Source organism: Typopeltis vanoorti, chromosome 7, assembly GCF_054136105.1.
Source record: "Typopeltis vanoorti isolate ZY-2024b chromosome 7, IOZ_Tvanoo_1.0, whole genome shotgun sequence".
In the NCBI taxonomy this organism is placed as follows: domain Eukaryota; kingdom Metazoa; phylum Arthropoda; class Arachnida; order Uropygi; family Thelyphonidae; genus Typopeltis; species Typopeltis vanoorti.
In genome coordinates, this window is record NC_143555.1 from 141,641,679 (window position 1) to 141,660,088 (window position 18,410).

General features: G+C 36.7%; 1 protein-coding gene across 1 annotated transcript in view; it reads right to left on the minus strand.

The window, feature by feature from the left end:
• Positions 1-18,410, minus strand: part of LOC150105136 (ADP-ribosylation factor-binding protein GGA1-like) — a 137,601-nt gene that overhangs the window by 54,009 nt on the left and 65,182 nt on the right. The window contains exon 3 of the mRNA XM_090395126.1: positions 13,265-13,363. Within this exon, the coding sequence (XP_090251252.1) occupies positions 13,265-13,363 (99 nt within the window). The remainder of the gene's footprint in view (positions 1-13,264; positions 13,364-18,410) is intronic.

The following is an 18,410-nucleotide window of genomic DNA, read 5'->3' on the forward strand; positions in this document are numbered from 1 at the left end:
AGTGTTGAATACAATGGCTACTCCTCCTTTTCCTTGATTGTCATTGCCTGAATATAACATTACGTATTTATTGCTCAGAAAGATTGCACCAGTTTTTGTCTTTTTTGTTTCAGTCACCCCTATTATGTCAATCTGGTACTTATCTAATTCCTCAGCTAGTTCCATTTCTTTTCCATTCAGACTTCTTATGTTGATAGTACCGATCTTTAACTCTCGTGATGTTGAGTTGGGATGTGTTTTCAGATTTGTTCCAGTAGCTGATTTCGCTGTTTGCCCTGGTTCCCTAGCAAAAACAACGGGGGCCTTGTTTAACCGGGCGACGCCCCAGCCAGCATGTCATGTTGTACCATCATTTTGTAATTTGGTTTTAGCCAATAAGAAATACAATTCGGTCGGCTAAATCCCAAATTGCCAGCCCATCCTCGTTTGTTCAGTATCGAGGTAGATATCCAACAGGGTGCACCAGAAGAAGGTGAGGATTGGACATTAGGTCAGAAGCCATGGTCTGTTCTCCGCATTCCTTTAAAGGCTATGTGAAGGTCTCCTCTCAGTTATACAGCTTTGACCCTTAAGCACCACGTTTACTGATACCACATTTAGCAAAAAAAAAAACCCATCTCCCTGTACTTCCTTCAATTCGAACTGCTGATTTACACCTCAAATAAAGACTAAATATTGCTTGATATAATGCTCCATTGACACCATACAACTGTAGCACTTTGAACAGCTTCTCTCTTGGCACCCTGTCATACGCCTTTCCCAGATCTACAAAACTTAAATACAGATGTTTGTTATATTCACATGATTTCTCAACTATCTGTTGTAACCTGACAGCCTCTATTTGGCCTGAATCCAGCTTCTCCACCTAGCTTCCCTTCCACATTCCTTCTCAACAGTTTCTCGAGTATACTTGCATAAATCTTACCAGAAACATTCAACACTAGGGAAACACCTCTGTAATTCTCACATTCAGTTTTATTTCATTTTTAAATATGGGTACTATGAAAGCTCTACTCCAATTATCTGGAATTCCTCCCTCTGTCCTGGCCTATTGAACTATGCAGTGCAATCACTTTTAAGACTTTTATACCTTCATACTGAGCATTTCTGGTCAAATACCATCTACTTCTGCTGCATTTCAACATTTTAAGCTTTTGATAGCTTTTTTTTCTACTTCAAGTATGGATATGTATTCCTGATTACATGTCTGTTGAGTGTTTTTTACTACTGTGCTGACATCATTTGTTTCACTTAGCAATTTTTGAAGTAATTACTCCATGCAAAACCTTTTTTTCACCAGTTTTCATGTCACTTTTATCATCTCTAACTCCTTTTACAGCACTCTTCACTCCACTCTTTCAACAACCTCCAGAATATTGTGCCATCTTTTTGATATTTATTTTCTATATTCTTACCAAAGTCATCCCATGACTTTTGTTTAGCTAGTTTTATACAGTGTTTAGCTTTCTTACATTTGTCTTTGTATTCTCTAAGAGCACAAGCTGACTTATTTGCCAGGAACTTTTGATGTGCTTTCTTCTTTTCCTTCTGCCTCACTTACTAACTTTCTGTGTCCACCATGGAATTCTGCTTTTTCTATCCTTGCAGACAACCTCACCATGTGCATCTCTGGCTGAAGCAATCAAAAAATTTTTAGTTCAGGATTTGCCAATGACTCTCCAAGGGTCATTTTTTTCATTTTTTGTTTGTGTATTTTAGTCTACAGTTCGCATCTGAGAGCTGTTCAACTTTTAGTTGGTTTAAAACTTTCTTACATGTTCTTCTTTTCAGAATGAATTTCAATTTTATCCTGCTCAAGACTAAATGGTGATCACTTCCAATTTCAAATACTCTGTACAATCTAGTTCCTGCACCAGTGGAAAAACATCACATTCAACAATAACATAGTGAATGAGACTTTTCTTATTCCTTGCCTCTTCTCTCCATGTAAATTGTGCACATTTTTATGTTGGAACATTGTGTTAGTAACCAGTCCATGTCCTCAACAGAACTCCAACAGATAATTGCCATTATTATTAGCTTTGCGCTTTCCTCCAAATATTCTCAAGATATTTTTTGATATATGATAATCATTTGTTACTCTGCTAATTAGATCCCCAACAACGACAAACTTTTCCTTTTTATTGTGTCAGTTGCTTTTTCTAAAGGTTCAAAAAATTCCTCCACTTCTACCTTAGTAGAATATTCTGTGGGAACATAGGACAAATAATTCTCATTGTCCAATTACCCATTCTGATATTTGCCCACATCACTCTACTTGATATGGTTTGCCATTCAAGAAGATTAGCCTCATATTCTCTGTTCAATATTATAGCTACACTTTCTTTTCGCTGACTGTCATTGCCTGAATATAACATTATGTATTTATTGCTCAGAAAAATTTCACCAAATTTTGTCTTTTTTGTTTCAGTAATCCCTATTATGTCATGTCGATCTGGTACTTATCCAATTCCTCAGCTCCATTTCTTTGCCATTCAAGCTTCTTATGTTGATAGTACTGATCTTGCACTCTGGTGATGAGTTTGGGTGTGTTTTAGGATTTTTTCCAGTAACTGACTTTTCACTGTTCGTCCTGGTTCCCTGGCGAAAGCAACAGGGGCCTGGTTTAACCGGGTGACGCCCCAGCCGGCATGTAATTCTGTCATGTTGTACCATCATTTTTTATTTTGGTTTAAGCCAATAAGAATACAATTTGGTCGGCTAAATCCCAATTTGCCAGCCGATTCTCCATTCAGTATCCACTCCTCACCTTCTCATGGTGCACCATGAGAAGGTGAGGAGTGGACATTAGGTAAGAAGCCCTGATCAGTTCTCTGCATTCCTTTAATAGTGATGTGGAGGTCTCCTCTCAGTTACACCTTAAGCACCCCTCGAAGAATAACAGGCTGTTTTAAATCCACTCCCCCTCTACTGGCTTCCAACTCTAAGCAATCATTGCACCACCAAACTTATGCAGATAAGATGCTCTCGTAAAAGAGTACAGTACAAAAAAATAATACTAACTCCCTGTTACCAATTCATGATGACTTCCCACAATTAAATATAAATCACCTTAAATCACGATGGGGGTGCTTAAGAGTCAAAGCTGTATAACTGAGAGGAGACCTCCACATAGTCTTTAAAGGAATGCGGAGAACCAACCAGAGCTTCTGACTTAATGTCCAATCCTTACCTTCTCGTGGTGCACCCTGTTGGGTATCTACTTGGATACTGAACGAACAAGTATGGGCTGGCAATTTGGGATTTAGCCGACCAAATTGTATTCTTATTGGTTAAACCAAAATATAGAATGATGGTACAACATGACAAAATTTCATGCCGGCTGGGGCGTCGCCCAGTTAAACAAGGCCCCCGTTGTTTTCGCCAGGGAACCTGGGTGAACAGCGAAAAGTCAGCTACTGGAACAAATCTTAAAATAAACCCCAACTCAACATCACCAGAGTTAAAGATCGGTACTATCAACGTAAGAAGCCTGAATAGCAAAGAAATGGAGCTAGCTGAGGAATTAGATAAGTACCAGATCGACATAATAGGGGTGACTGAAACAAAAAAGACCAAAACTGGTGAGATCTTTCTGAGCAATAAATACAAAATGTTATATTCAGGCAATGACAATCAAGGAAAAGAAGGAGTAGCTATAGTATTCAACACAAAATACGAGGCTAATCTTCTTGAATGGCAGTCAGTCTCAAGTAGAGTAATGTGGGCAAATATGAGAATGGGATACTGGACAATGAGACTTATTTGTGCCTATGGTCCCACAGAAGATTCTACTAAGGTAGAAGTGGAGGAATTTTTTGAGGCTTTAGAAAAAGCAACTGACACAATGAAAAATGAAAAGTTGGTCCTTGTTGGGGATCTAAATAGCAGAGTAGGAAATGATTGTGAGACATACAAAAATATTTTGGGAAAATTTGGAGAAAAGAGCAAAGCTAATAATAATGGCAAATATCTGTTGGATTTCTGCTCAGGACATGGACTGGTTATTATTAACACCATGTTCCAACATAAAAATGTGCACAAATTCACATTGAGAGAAGAGGCTAGGAATAAGAAAAGTCTCATTGACTATGTTATTGTTGATAGTTATGTTTTCTCCCTGTTGCAGGACACCAGAGTGCACAGAGGATTTGAAATTGTAAGTGATCACCATTTAGTCTTGAGCAAAATAAAATTGAATTTCATATTGAAAAGAATAACATGTAAGAAAGTTTTAAAGCGAATAAAAGTTGAGCAGCTCTCAGATGTGAGCTGTAGACTAAAATACACAAAGATTATTGAAGAAAAAATGAAAGAGTTTGAGAACAGGAATCAAACCTTGGAGATTCAGTGGCAAACTCTGAAGAAAACATTGATTGATTCTGCCAGAGAGGCATGTGGTGAGGTTGTCTGTAAGGATAAAAAAATCAGAACTCCCTGGTGGACACAGGAAGTTAAAGAGGCAGTGAAGGAAAAGAAGAAAGCATACCAAAAGTTCCTGTTAAATAAGTCAGCTTGTGCTCTTAGAGAATATAGAGACAAATGCAAGAATGTTAAACAGTGTGTAAAACTAGCTAAACAAAAGTCATGGGAGGACTTCGGCAAGAATATAGAAAATAAATATCAAGAAGGTGGCAAAATATTCTGGAGGTTGTTGAAGAAGCTTAAGAATGGAGGAAAGAGTGCTATAAAAGGAATTAGAGATGATAAAGGTGACATGAAAACGGGAGAAAAAGATATCCTTGAAGTATGGAGTAATTACTTTGAAAAACTGCTAAATGAAACAAGCAGTGATGACAGCACAGTGGTAATAAAAACACTGACCAGGCATGCAATCAGGAATATATATCCATACTTGAAGTAGAAAAAGCCATCAAAGGCTTGAAATGTGGAAAGACAGCAGGAGTCGATGATATTCGACCAGAAATGCTGAAGTATGGTGGTATAAGAGTCTTACAGTGGCTGCACTGCATAGTTCAGAAAGCCTGGACAGAGGGACGAATTCCCGATGATTGGAGTAGAGCTCTCATAGTACCCATATATAAAAAGGGAAATAAAACTGAATGTGATAATTACAGAGGTATTTTCCTACTGAGTGTTCCTGGCAAGATCTATGCAAGTATACTTGAGAAACGGTTGAGAAGAATTGTGGAAGAAAAGCTTGGTGAAGAACAACCAGGATTCAGGCCAAATAGAGGCTGTCAGGATCAGATCTTCACTTAACGACAAATAGTCGAGAAAGCATGGGAATATAACAAAGATCTCTATTTAAGTTTTGTCGATCTGGAAAAGGCATATGACAAGGTGCCAAGAGAGAAGCTATTCAATACGCTGCAGTCATATGGTGTCAATAGGGCATTATATCAAGCAATACTTAGTCTTTATTTGAGTTGTAAGTCAGCAGTTAGAATTGAAGGAAGTACAGGAAGATGGTTTAATGTTAAATCTGGTGTGAGACAAGGATGTACATTATCCCCTCTGTTATTCATTATCTATATGGATCACATTATGAAGGAAAGTGGTATTAAACATGATATGAAAATTGGAGATGTTAATGTCAGCTCTTCGCTTTATGTGGATGATGTTATACTTCTAAATAAATCTGCTACAAGTCTGCAAGATTCTCTGACTAAATTGAATAGCTGTTGTAATAGATATGGTATGAAGGTCAGCAATAAAAAGACAAAGACAATGAAAATAGGCAGAATCATTGAAAATGTCAACTGTGTTGTGAATGGAGAACCTGTGGAACAAGTAAAACATTTCAGCTATTTAGGCACGATTTTTACTGAAGATGGTAAATTAAATATAGAAATAGACAACAGAATCAGCAAAGCTGGTGTGGTGGGAAGTCAATTGAATAAATTCATATGGAATAAGAGAGAAATTAGTCGGAACACTAAATTAGCTGTATACAAGACAGTGTTCAAACCAGTTTTAACTTATGGATCTGAGAGCTGGGTCAGAAGTAAAACACTTGACCAAAGACCAGAGACCACAGATATGAGAGTCCTGAGAAAGATTATAGGCGTGAACAGATGGCATCAATGGCAGTATCATATTAAAAACGAGGATATTAGGAAACAACTTGACATTGTCAGCATCCAGGAATGTGTTAGCAGAGCTAATCTCAGGTGGTATGGTCACTTAAACAGAATGGGCGAGGAAAGATTAGCAAAACAAGTGTTCTCTGCCAGGTTGGCAGCAAAACGACCCAGAGGAAGACCAAGATATAGGTGGATTGATACGGTACAAAGTGCTTTAGACGATAGAAATATAAGATCTGATAATGTTGGAGTGTTGACAAGTAACAGATTGATTTGGAGGAAAATTGTAGATAGGAAATTAATAATGATGTAATTTTTTTCATGTAGTACTATCATATCCTGTACACCCCTTGAGGGTACATGGCAGGAATTTGATGATGATGATGATGATAAATCACGATGGCTTCCACTAATACTGACTAACGAAATTTAATCAAACCATCCCGCACATTGTGGAGGATTGCGGCATAAGAGCCTACTCTGTTAACCTAAGAAACTTTTCTGAATCAGAACCTTCAGCTCTTGAATGACTAGCTGAACTAGATTTAAAATTTTAGTAACTTTTTTTCATCTGAATTTTACATGTTAACTCTGTATATACTGATGTTATGTGTCTTTTTTTAAATTATGTCATAAACTAAATAAAATAAATGAACAAAATAAACCGATAATTATAAACACAAAAATTAAAATTGGCACAATCTAATTAAATACTACAATATACTATATATCTTACTCTTCGAACACCTTTACCCTTAAGGGTAAAGGTGTTCAATTGTAATTGAAGTGTGCAATTGTAATATAGTATTGTCCTAAGCGTGGAATTGTAATATAGTATTGTCCTAAGCGTATTTTCACAAGCTCACAATGTGAATTTACTTATTGTAATTAAATGCTTGAAAATTTTAAATAATGAAAATGCTTTTAAATACTTATTTAAAAAATACAATTATCTTGCAAAGACAAGTCAAGACCAGATCATGTGAATGAGTGCATTGTGAAAATGAGACTAGCTCCACATCAAATGCTACTGACTTTCTTGTTTTTGGGAATGTATTATGTCTGGATAATTTATATAAATTCATCCTTCATTATGAACAATAAATGAAAGAAAACACAAACTGAATTGTGTTGAGATGTACATTTTAAATCCACCTTGAAGGAAAGCCTTTTTCTGTATAATTATATGTAATGTATAGTGAGAAGTAAAGAAAACATTAATTTGTTTTGTCAACATAAAATTTTTATGACAAAAGGAGTGCTTAAGGGTCAAAGCTGTATAACTGAGAGGAGACCTAAACATAGCCTTCAAAGGAATGCAGAGAACCGACCAGGGCTTCTGACCTAATGTCCAATCCTCACCTTCCCGTGGTGCACCCTGTTAGGTATCAACCTGGATACTGAACAAACAAGAATGGGCTGGCGGTTTGAGATTTAGCCGACCAAATTGTATTCTTATTGGCTTAAACCAAAATACAAAATGATGGTACAACATGACAAAATTCCATGCCGGCTGGGGTGTTGCCGGGTTAAACAAGGCCACCGTTGTTTTTGCTAGGGAAACAGGGCAAACAGCGAAATCAGCTACTGGAACAAATTTGAAAACAAATCCCAACTCAACATCACGAGAGTTAAAGATTGGTACTATCAACATAAGAAGCCTGAATGGCAAAGAAATGGAGACAGCTGAGCAATTAGATGATAAGTACCAGTTCGACATAATAGGGGTGACTGAAACAAAAAAGACAAAAACTGGTGAGATCTTTCTGAGCAATAAATAGAAAATGTTCTATTCAGGCAATGACAATCAAAGAAAAGAAGGAGTAACCATAGTATTCAACACTAAATACGAGGCTAATCTTCTTGAATGGCAGGCAGTCTCAAGTAGAGTGATGTGGACAAATATCAGAATGGGGAACTGGACAATGAGACTTATTTGTGCCTACGGTCCCACAGAAGGTTCTAATAAGGTAGAAATGGAGGAATCTTTTGAGGCTTTAGAGAAAGCGACTGACACAATGAAAAAGGAAAAGTTGGTCCTTGTTTGGGATTTAAATAGCAGAGTAGGAAATGATCGTCAGGCATACAAAAATATTTTGGGAAAATTTGGAGAAAAGAGCAAAGCTAATAATAATGGCAAATACCTGTTGGATTTCTGCTCAGGTGAACTAACACCATGTTCGAACATAAAATGTGCACAAATTCACATAGAGAGAAGAGGCAAGGAATAAGAAAAGTCTCATTGAATAAGAAAAATCTCGCTGAGCAGGATAAAATTGAATTTCATATTGAAAAGAATAACATGTAAGAAAGTATTAAAGTGAATAAAAGTTGAGCAGATCTCAGATGTGAACTGTAGATTAAAATACACAAAGATTATTGAAGAAAAAAATGAAAGAGTTTCAGAACAGGAACCAAACCTTGGAGATTCAGTGGCAAGCCTTGATGTAAACCCTGATTGATTCAGCCAGAGAGACATGTGGAGAGGTTGTCTGCAAGGACATAAAAATCAGAACTCCATGGTTGACACAGGAAGTTAAAAGGCAGTGAAGGAAAAGAAGAAAGCATATCAAAAGTTCCTGGCAAATAAGTCAGCTTGTCATCAAAGGCTTGAAATGTGGAAAGGCAGCAGGAGTAGATGATATTCGACCAGAAATGCTGAAGTATGGTGGTATAAAAATCTTACAGTGGCTGCACTACATAGTTCAGAAGTCCTGGACAGAGGGACGAATTCCCAATGATTGGAGTAGAGCTCTCATAGTACCCATATATAAAAAGAGAAATAAAACTGAATGCAAGAATTACAGATGTATTTCCCTACTGAGTGTTCCTGGCAAGATTTATGCAAGTATACGCTACAGTTATATTGGTGTCAATGGGGCATTATATCAAGCAATACTTAGTCTTTATTTGAGTTGTAAGTCAGCAGTTAGAATTGAAGGAAGTACAGGAAGAAGGTTTAATGTTAAATCTGGTGTGAGACAAGGATGTACATTATCCCCTCTGTTATTCATTATCTACATGGATCACATTATGAAGTGATATTAAACCTGATATCAAAATTGGAGATGTTAATCTCAGCTCTTTGCTTTATACAGATGATGTTATACTTATCAATAAATCCGCTACAAGTCTGCAAGATTCCCTGACCAAATTGAATAACTGTTGTAATAGATATGGTATGAAGGTCAGCAATAAAAAAGAAGACAATGAAAATAGGCAGAATCATTGAAAATGTCAACTGTGTTGTGAATGGAGAACCTGTGGAACAAGTAAAACATTTCAGCTATTTAGGCACGATTTTTAGTGAAGATGGTAAATTAAATATGGAAACAGACAACAGACTCAACAAAACTGGTATGGTTGGAAGTCAATTGAATAAATTCATGTGGAATAAGAGAGAAATTAGTCAGAACACTAAATTAGCTGTATACAAGACAGTGTTCAAACCAGTTTTAACTTATGGATCTGAGAGCTGGGTCAGAAGTAAAATACTTGACCAAAGACTAGAGACCACAGATATGAGAGCCCTGAGAAAGATTATAGGCGTGAACAGATGGCATCAATGGCAATATCATATTAAAAACGAGGATATTAGAAAAGAATTTGACACTGTCAGCATCTAGGACTGCGTTAGCAGAGCTAATCTCAGGTGGTATGGTTACTTAAACAGAATGGGCGAGGAAAGATTAGCAAAACAAGTGTTCTCTGCCAGATTAGCAGGAAAACGACCCAGAGGAAGACCAAGATATAGATGAATTGATACGGTAGAAAGTGCCTTAGAAGATAGAAATATAAGATCTAATAATGTTGGAGTCTTGACAAGTAACAGGCTGATTTGGAGGAAAACTGTAGATAGGAAGTTAGTAATGATGTAAAATTTTTAATGTAGTACTATCATACAGTATACAAGTAAACTTTTTTCTGGCTAGTAGATTTAAGTTGTAGATTTAAATTGGCAGTAAAAGTTGCTAAAGTTGGATTATGCTTAAAACTGGTGTATGCATTATTTGTTAATGTGATTTCCAATTTCAAAAACTGTATAATCTTGTGTTCTGAACTAGTGTGAAGACATCACTATCAACAATAATATGGTCAATAAAACTTTTCCTGTGTCTTCTCTCCATGTGAATTTGTATGTTTCTTTATGCTGGAACATACATTATGCTGCCAAAAGTGTCTGCACAGCAATTGTTTGTATTTCCCATTGCTACAGCACTACTGTCAATACAAGGTTGGGCCTCCTTTCACTGCTATTACAGCCATTACCTTTTGGGGTAGGGTCTCTACAAAGTTCTGGTAAGCTGCTGCTGCTGGAATTCATTTCCATTTCTAATGTAATATAGCAAATAGCTGATGAATATTAGTTGGGCAAGTAGGTCTGGCATGCAACCTTCACTCCAGCTCTTCCGAAAGATGTTCAATAGGGTTAAGGTCGAGGCTCTGGGCTGGCCAGTTTAGTTCTTCAAAGTACAGAGCTAGAGTCCCTTGTTTGATGTGCAGGTGCATTATTGTGCTGATACCGGAAACGACCTATTCCAAAATATTGCCAGTGTGGTGAAAATGGAATTGTCCAAAATGTAGACACCAGCATTTAAAGATCCGAACACAGAAACCAAATGGGCCCAGTCCAAACCAGGGAAAACAGACCTAGACAATAATGATACTGCCTCCAAATTTCATGGCCAATACAAGACATTCCTATATTCCCCTTTTCACTGCCTTCTTCCCAAATTTTCTCAAAACATTTCTATGTCCAGGATTCATTTCTCACTGTACTGTTTAAATATCCAGTAAGGAGCAGCTTTTCCTTGTTCACTAGGCATCCACTACATCAAATCTAGACATATACACTAGATTGCCAGATCGTGTACTGCAATATATTTCTCCACAGGACCCTCTTCCACTGATTCACAGTACAATGATGGTGTTATCTGCACAATTCCATATAATGTCACACATCTGCAAGTGTAATCAAGGACTTGTGAGCTGCAGCATGACCATGACACCCAAGGGAAAACTCCCAGTGAATAGTTATGTCACTGGCATCTGTTCCAGAGCTCATGCAGAAGTTATGCTTATAGCATAACAATAAAATTCTTTTGAATTTCCTTTAGCCTGCATAGCCAATTTCTTTTCATACTCATATTCAACTTGAGTATGAAAAGAAATTGGTACTCAATTTTCTTTTCATACTCAAAAAAGTAATGAGTATCATTATGATACTCATTACTTTTCTGGCATGTGCTTTATATATTTCATAACTCCTCTCACTGTTATTCTCAAGATATTCTTTCCACATCATCATCTTCTCGTGAATCTCTTGCTTAATAAGATTGCTCATCCATTTCACTCCCAACATATTTATTCTTCTGACAGTAGGGGATACATTCAGATACCATCTCTTTAATCACTTTTGTAAAGTTTCTCATGCATTGTTGACAGTTTTCCCATTCAGTAACTGATACCATGGGACCAAAGATAGGATTATAATCAACTTAGGAGAATACTAAGTTGATCATAATTTCCAACTTCAGCATGTAATCTGTTCTAATGGGGACATCAATATAATTAGATACTTTCCAAGACAGCATGGCATGATCACTGTCACCAACTGGTGGTAAAATAGTCATATCCTTAGCAGACCCCCTTCTGATGCTATGAACAAATCTAACACACTTTGACATCGAGTTCCTTCTTACATATGCTGCTTGAGAAAGATGTCTTGCAACAATTCAATAAACTCCTCTTCTTTTTTATCATGAGATTTCTCTTCTACCCAATCAATGTTTGGAAAATTAAAGTCATCCATAATGATCACTCATTTGGTACCCGTAAGGCTAAATTGGTGATGCATTTCTTTGTATCCTGCAAATGAGCAGCCAGGTCTGTAGCAACACCACACCATACATTTCATTCTGTTAGCCTCCACTTCACATCAGATAGACTCAAACTCACCGCTACATGGGAAATTGTTTTCCCATGTAGCGATGGTAGAGATGCAAGAAATATTTTCTTGCATCTCTACCCTAACTGGACTGAAGTCATCTGATATCATTAGTAGTAGTACATACAGGGACTATTTGCTAATAATTGCCTTATTTTTTATGGCAGTCCCATATACACAAATGTTATTCAATTTGTAATACATCAGTATTGTGAATAGGCAGAAAATTGAGGAGAAAGAAGAAACTGATTGGATTAATTGAGACTTACAGATTATATTCCTTGGGAAATACATGAAGGAAGACTACCAAAACACAGCAGCAGAAATGAATGATGAGAAAGAAAATTTTGTTCTATGAGCTTGGAGTTAAACTCTGAAGGAATTGTACAGCTGCTGCACACCTGAAACAGATTTCCTGAAGAGTGGAGGAATTATCAAGGTCACTTTTGACAAACAGTAACCATGGTTTTGAGAAAATGCAAGAACAGAAACGAAACATCTGTATTTAAAAGTGGTGTGAAGTGAACTGATGAGAGATGGGTCAGTAACTTACAGCTCTTACTTCATCAAGGAAGTGTAGCAAACTCTTACGGACATTTCTCAAATGTGATGGCAGTATTTAGTTGGTTGGATTCGTTAATAGTTGTTCAAAGGTAAAGTAATACCCTGAGCAAAAAAAGAAAACCTATTTTCTTTAATGCTGAAGAGATGATGTTTGTAATATGTTTATGCCAAGAAAGAACAGAAACAGCATGTTTGTCTCTCAGACATGGATATATATATACACAAGAGAAAGAGAGAGAGAGATGCCATGTTTGGAATGCTAGAAGAAATTTAAGAAATTTACGGACATTTCTCAAATGTGATGGCAGTATTTAGTTGGTTGGATTCGTTAATAGTTGTTCAAAGGTAAAGTAATGCCCTGAGCAAAAAAAGAAAACCTATTTTCTTTAATGCTGAAGAGATGATGTTTGTAATATGTTTATGCCAAGAAAGAACAGAAACAGCTTGTTTGTCTCTCAGACATGGATATATATATATACACAAGAGAAATAGAGAGAGATGCCATGTTTGGAATGCTAGAAGAAATTTAAGAAAAAAAATTTTTTTTTTTCAGATTTTCCAACAAAACATTCAGAGCAAGCATGTCGTGGTAATGTAGATTTTGTTCCATGAAGACTATGAATTAGGAAAAGTTATCAGTCATCACATGCTAACACAAGTTCAAGTGGTTCAGTGGTAGACAATCACTGCAGCTAAAATAGCTTACCTTAGGAGAAATCAACTTTATCATCTCATTTAGAAAACGAAATTTTCCAATTTCACAATGGAATTTGACACCACAATTTGTTGCACATTCTTCAAGAACCTACAATAATATATCAACATTGAAAATCTAAATTGATAATAATGATAAATTTTACAATTTTGATAAATATAGTAGCACACATATATACATCAAAAGGAGCATGATTATTAAAAAAATATTTAAAACCAATATAAATTATTCAAAAATTTGCTTCTTTTCAAGAATCTATTTCAATTGGCACAGATGATGCACTTGGAAAGATAAGGATCTGAATTGCCTAAGACATGAAGAGTGATACACTTATTTAGACTCATGCATTAGCTACACATGTTCATAACTTTTTTGCTTTTTTTAACAAAGAAAGAAAGTAAAGACAAGCCTTATAAACTCAAGGAACTATACAAGCTCATTCAGAGCAGGCCTTTGCAAACATCCTTGCCCATGGTGGGATTCCAACCCACAACCTGCTGGTTGCAGTGGGTATGCTATCCATTTGGCCAATCGGCTGGCTTTAATTAACACAGAATTCTGTGTTAATAAACACTGGTTTATTAACACAGAAGTTATAAAAAATAAAAAAAAATGTATATTTTAATTCAATATGTCACCTATCCCACCTCACCTTTTCATGGTCCTCCACCCTGTTCTAAAAGTAAAAACGAGGCATTGGTGATTAGGTATGGTAATATAACCCTAATAGAGCAAATGCTGTTAGTCCAGAGGCATTAGGTAGCAACCCTAATATTGGACTTACTCAGTGAAAGGCTAATAGCCTGTGCTGAGCAAATTTGATATACCTTCAAGTCTCAGCCAGAGAAAAGCTGGATAGACTATGGGAAACAACAATGATTCAAGAAGAGGTAAATGAAACTGGAAGAAGTAACTTATAATGAAATTCGCAACTTCGAATGTAAGGAGTATCACACACAAAGAAGAGGAACTTGATGAACAACTAAATCAAGGCAATGTAAAGATATATATGTATATTAACAGAAACAAAGAAAAAGCAGAGTAAAAAAAAAAAAAAAGAGCAAAAACAGGTATAATGATAATGATACATGAATCTACAAAGAATAACATTGTATATTATAACTACTGGACCAAAAGACTAATACAAATTAGACTCAAAACATTAAGAAGTCACAAAATAATAATCAAAGCATATTCACCAGAAGAGGGGGGGGGGGGAGAGAAGACAATAAAACCTTTTACAAAGAACTGTAAAGTCATAGATAAAACAAAGTCATAGATTTAAATGCCAGAATAGGAAACAGAAAATATAAAACAAACATAGGGAGATTTGGCAAAGATATATGTAATCAAAATGAACACAAATCAAGATTTTATCATTTATAATATGAGAACTATAATGAACTTGGTATTTAAACGTAAAGAAATACATAAATATACTGTCACCAACTAGTGGTAAAATAGTTATATTCTTAACAGAGACCCCTTCTGATGATATGAACAAATCTAACACTCTTTGAGCTTGTGTGATAGTGGTATAGAAGTTTGCAAAGCAGTCTTTCAAGAGACTGACCCAGGTTCGATTCCTGGCCATCGCAAAACATTATTTGGGTGCAAAAATTCATGATATTAGCAAAGCCATCCAAAAGCAAAAAGGTAAGTTGAAGGCAATGACTGTCTTGGTTGGTACAAATGATTTGAGAGGCAAGAAGTATTCTACGGAGGATGTAAAGGAGTTGTTAGAAGAGGCAAAACTGAAGAGTGAGAAGGTGAAGTCTCCTACCACACTATGATAGAAGTGAACTGTGGAGGAGGATGTTGGTAGCCAATGAATCTATACATAGACTGTGCAAAAGGAATGATGCAAGATTTGTTGATCTGTGGTCTGTGTTTGACGGAAAGAAGGGTTTGTACAATGCTGATGGAGTGCATTTAAATGGTTTTGGTATTAGGTGTCTGGAGAGAGCCTTGTTTACTGAGCATGCTAAGTGCAAATTCAAGAAAACTTAAGCAATTACGGTGGAAGCAAGTGAGTTGTGTGAAGGCACCCATGAGGCAAGTGAGTATGAGAATGACCAAGTGTAGAATCTAGTCTCTTAAGCAAAAATATTGAATAGGGTAGTTAATTCAGAAAGTAAAGGTGGATGGTGAACTAAAAGAATACTGCAGTTTCTATATACTAATGCCAGAAGTATCAGGAACAAGAGGAAGGAGTTTTTGGCATTGGTTAGTGCAACCTTGCCAAAAGTTATAGGCATTAGTGAGACTTGGCTAACAGCAGATGATTTAGTTACAGTGATTGAATGTGAAGGGTTCAGTATTTTCAGGGAAGATAGAGAAGATAGAATGGGGAAAGGAGTACTGATGAATTGCAGCCAAAAAGAATAGGAGACAGGAGGGAGGGTGTCTGTTCATTTGAAACAATCTGGTGTAAGATTAAGGCCAGTAAGACAAAATATACAGTTGGTTGTTGCTATAGGCCACAGATGATCTGGAAGACATGCATCACCAAATTAGTACGAGTACTAATTAGTACAATGAGATCGAGTGATTATTATGGGGGAATTCAACTATGGAGATATAGACTGGAAGGAAGGAAGATCACATGACAGGAAGGAAATAGAATTTATACAACTGCTAAGAGATAATTACTTACAGCAGATGTGACGGCAGGGACTAGGGGCGGGAGAGTATTGGACCTAGTCATAGGATAAGAGGAGCTATCCATAACCAAGGTGACAACATTGCCTTTAATTGGTGAAAGTGACCATGCAGTCCTGACTTGGGAGATTTTAAAACATTAAGAATATTCTATCAAGAAGGGGTATTTGCAAAACTACGAGGCAGATGATTATGACATGCTTAAGAAGAAGCTTGAATCTGTACAATGGCACTGAAGGGTAAGGATGTTAGTACTGCATGGGATAGTTAAGGGTCATCTAGATCAGTGCTTCCCAAACTTATGGATGCCAAGGGCCCCTTTGGAAAAATTAAAATATTTCACGGCCCCCATCGGAAAAAAAATCGTGATATTGACATATATTATTATATTTATTGTATTTATATTCAAGATTTTGCATTTTAAGCTTTTTTGTGCTTTGTTGGATCCTACTTGTTCTTAATCTGTACCTTGGATCCGACATGATTACAATTACGATGTTCTTAACTAATTGATAAGTTGTGAGTTGATTTCTAATTCAAATATAGAGAAAATTTATATTTAAAGACTGCGCCACTCTATATCTGAATTAGTTCAAGAATTGAAGATAAATCAACCTTCAACTATCTCTCCTTAAAATATATGTTGTTATTATATATACTGGCCGAGTATATTTAACTAACTTAATTCACCCGCTTTGGTTCGAATATTTTATGAATGGTGCAGTAAAAGAGATTCAGGCAAAATACAACTTTAGATAAACAAAAACAAACATTTAATTTTAAAATCACAAATTATACACTTAAGATCAAAATACTAAATAAGTTATTATAAACACTTCAGCCTTTCTGATAATAAAGTCATGCAAACTCAGACGTGGTAATTCTGTTATCTGTAATACAGTCTTCTCACAGTTCCTTTTAGCTATTTAATAATGTTCCTTAATGATCGTTCACATCAATATCTCGTAGTTCTTTATGTTTTAAATACAATAAAAATTTCAGTAACACCTCTTTACAAACAAACACTTTTAATTTTACACTTCAATTAATTCTCCGCAACAGTTACTGTTAGTATAGGGAATTTATTACTATTACTACGGGCAACTCCAGGGAGTCATTAGACTCATCGAGGGAGGCCCCAAATCATATTCATCACAACTATTTGACATTCATACAGTATCTATCATACCTCGCCTTAAACTCATTCACTACTCTAAAAGTAAAGAACCCAGCTCTAACACCTTTACTAACCACACTTTTGCCCAGTTTCCATGGATGTCCCCTAGTCCTCCCACAACCAGCCCTGTTCTCAAAAATATCTTCTGAATTAATTTTATAGAAACCCTTCAGTAATTTGAATGTCTCAATCATATCTCCCCTCCTCCGCCTATCAACCAATTTTTGCAACCCACAAATCCTCAACCTGTTCCCATACGGTTAATTCCACAGACCTGCTATCATCTTGGTCACTCGCCTCTGGATCCTCTCCACCTCCTCCCCATCAAGAAGAAACCTAGGTGACCAAATCTGAGCACAGTAGTCTAGATGGGGTCTTATCAAGGCTCAATACAGAGGAACAATAACCTGCTTGTCTCTGCTTGTCAACGTATTCTTCAGCAACCAAGTGATTTGATGAGCTGATTTGGCCACTTTTGCAATGTGTCCCCTAAATTTCAATTCCTTATACACCAACACTCCTAAATCTCATGCCTCATCAATTTACTGGAGCACAGTTCCACCAATGCAGTAAACTGTCGCCAATCTTTTCACCCCAAAATGCATAACCTTACATTTTGCCACATTAAATTGACATCCATTCTCCTTAGCCCAGACCTCCAATCTATCCAAATCATCCTGCAAAATTTTGATGTCATCTGCATTCACTATTGCCCTACCCAACTTCGCATCATCCGCAAACAAATGGAACTGTTCCTCTCAGATCCTTTCCTACATCATTTATGAACAAATTAAACAGCAGTGGTCCAAGAACAGATCCTTGTGGCACACCACTAGTCACAGGCCGTCTTGTGGACTCTACTCCTGAGTAAACCACTCTCTGATATCTCTCCGTCAACCACCCTCCTATCCATCTCACCAACCCTATGTCCATTCCCATATGCTGCAATTTACTGATTAGAATTCCATGTGGTATCCTGTCAAAGGCCTCAGCAAGGTCCAGTAGAATCACTGTAAACCCATTACCCTTATCCAGTTCAGCAGTCACTGTGTTATAATACGTGAGCAAGTTACTGAGGCATGACCTACCCTTCGCAAAACCATGCTGTCCCCGATACAGTATCCCATTTTCTTCTATCCAATCTTGTATTTTCCTCTTGACTATTTTCTCTAAGACCTAGATAATGATTCCTGTTATGCTGATTGGCCGGTAATTTTCAACAGCAACCTTGGAACCACCTTTGTGCAGTGGAACTATTTTCCCCTCTTTCCACCCCCTTGGGACTGACCCAGTCCTGAG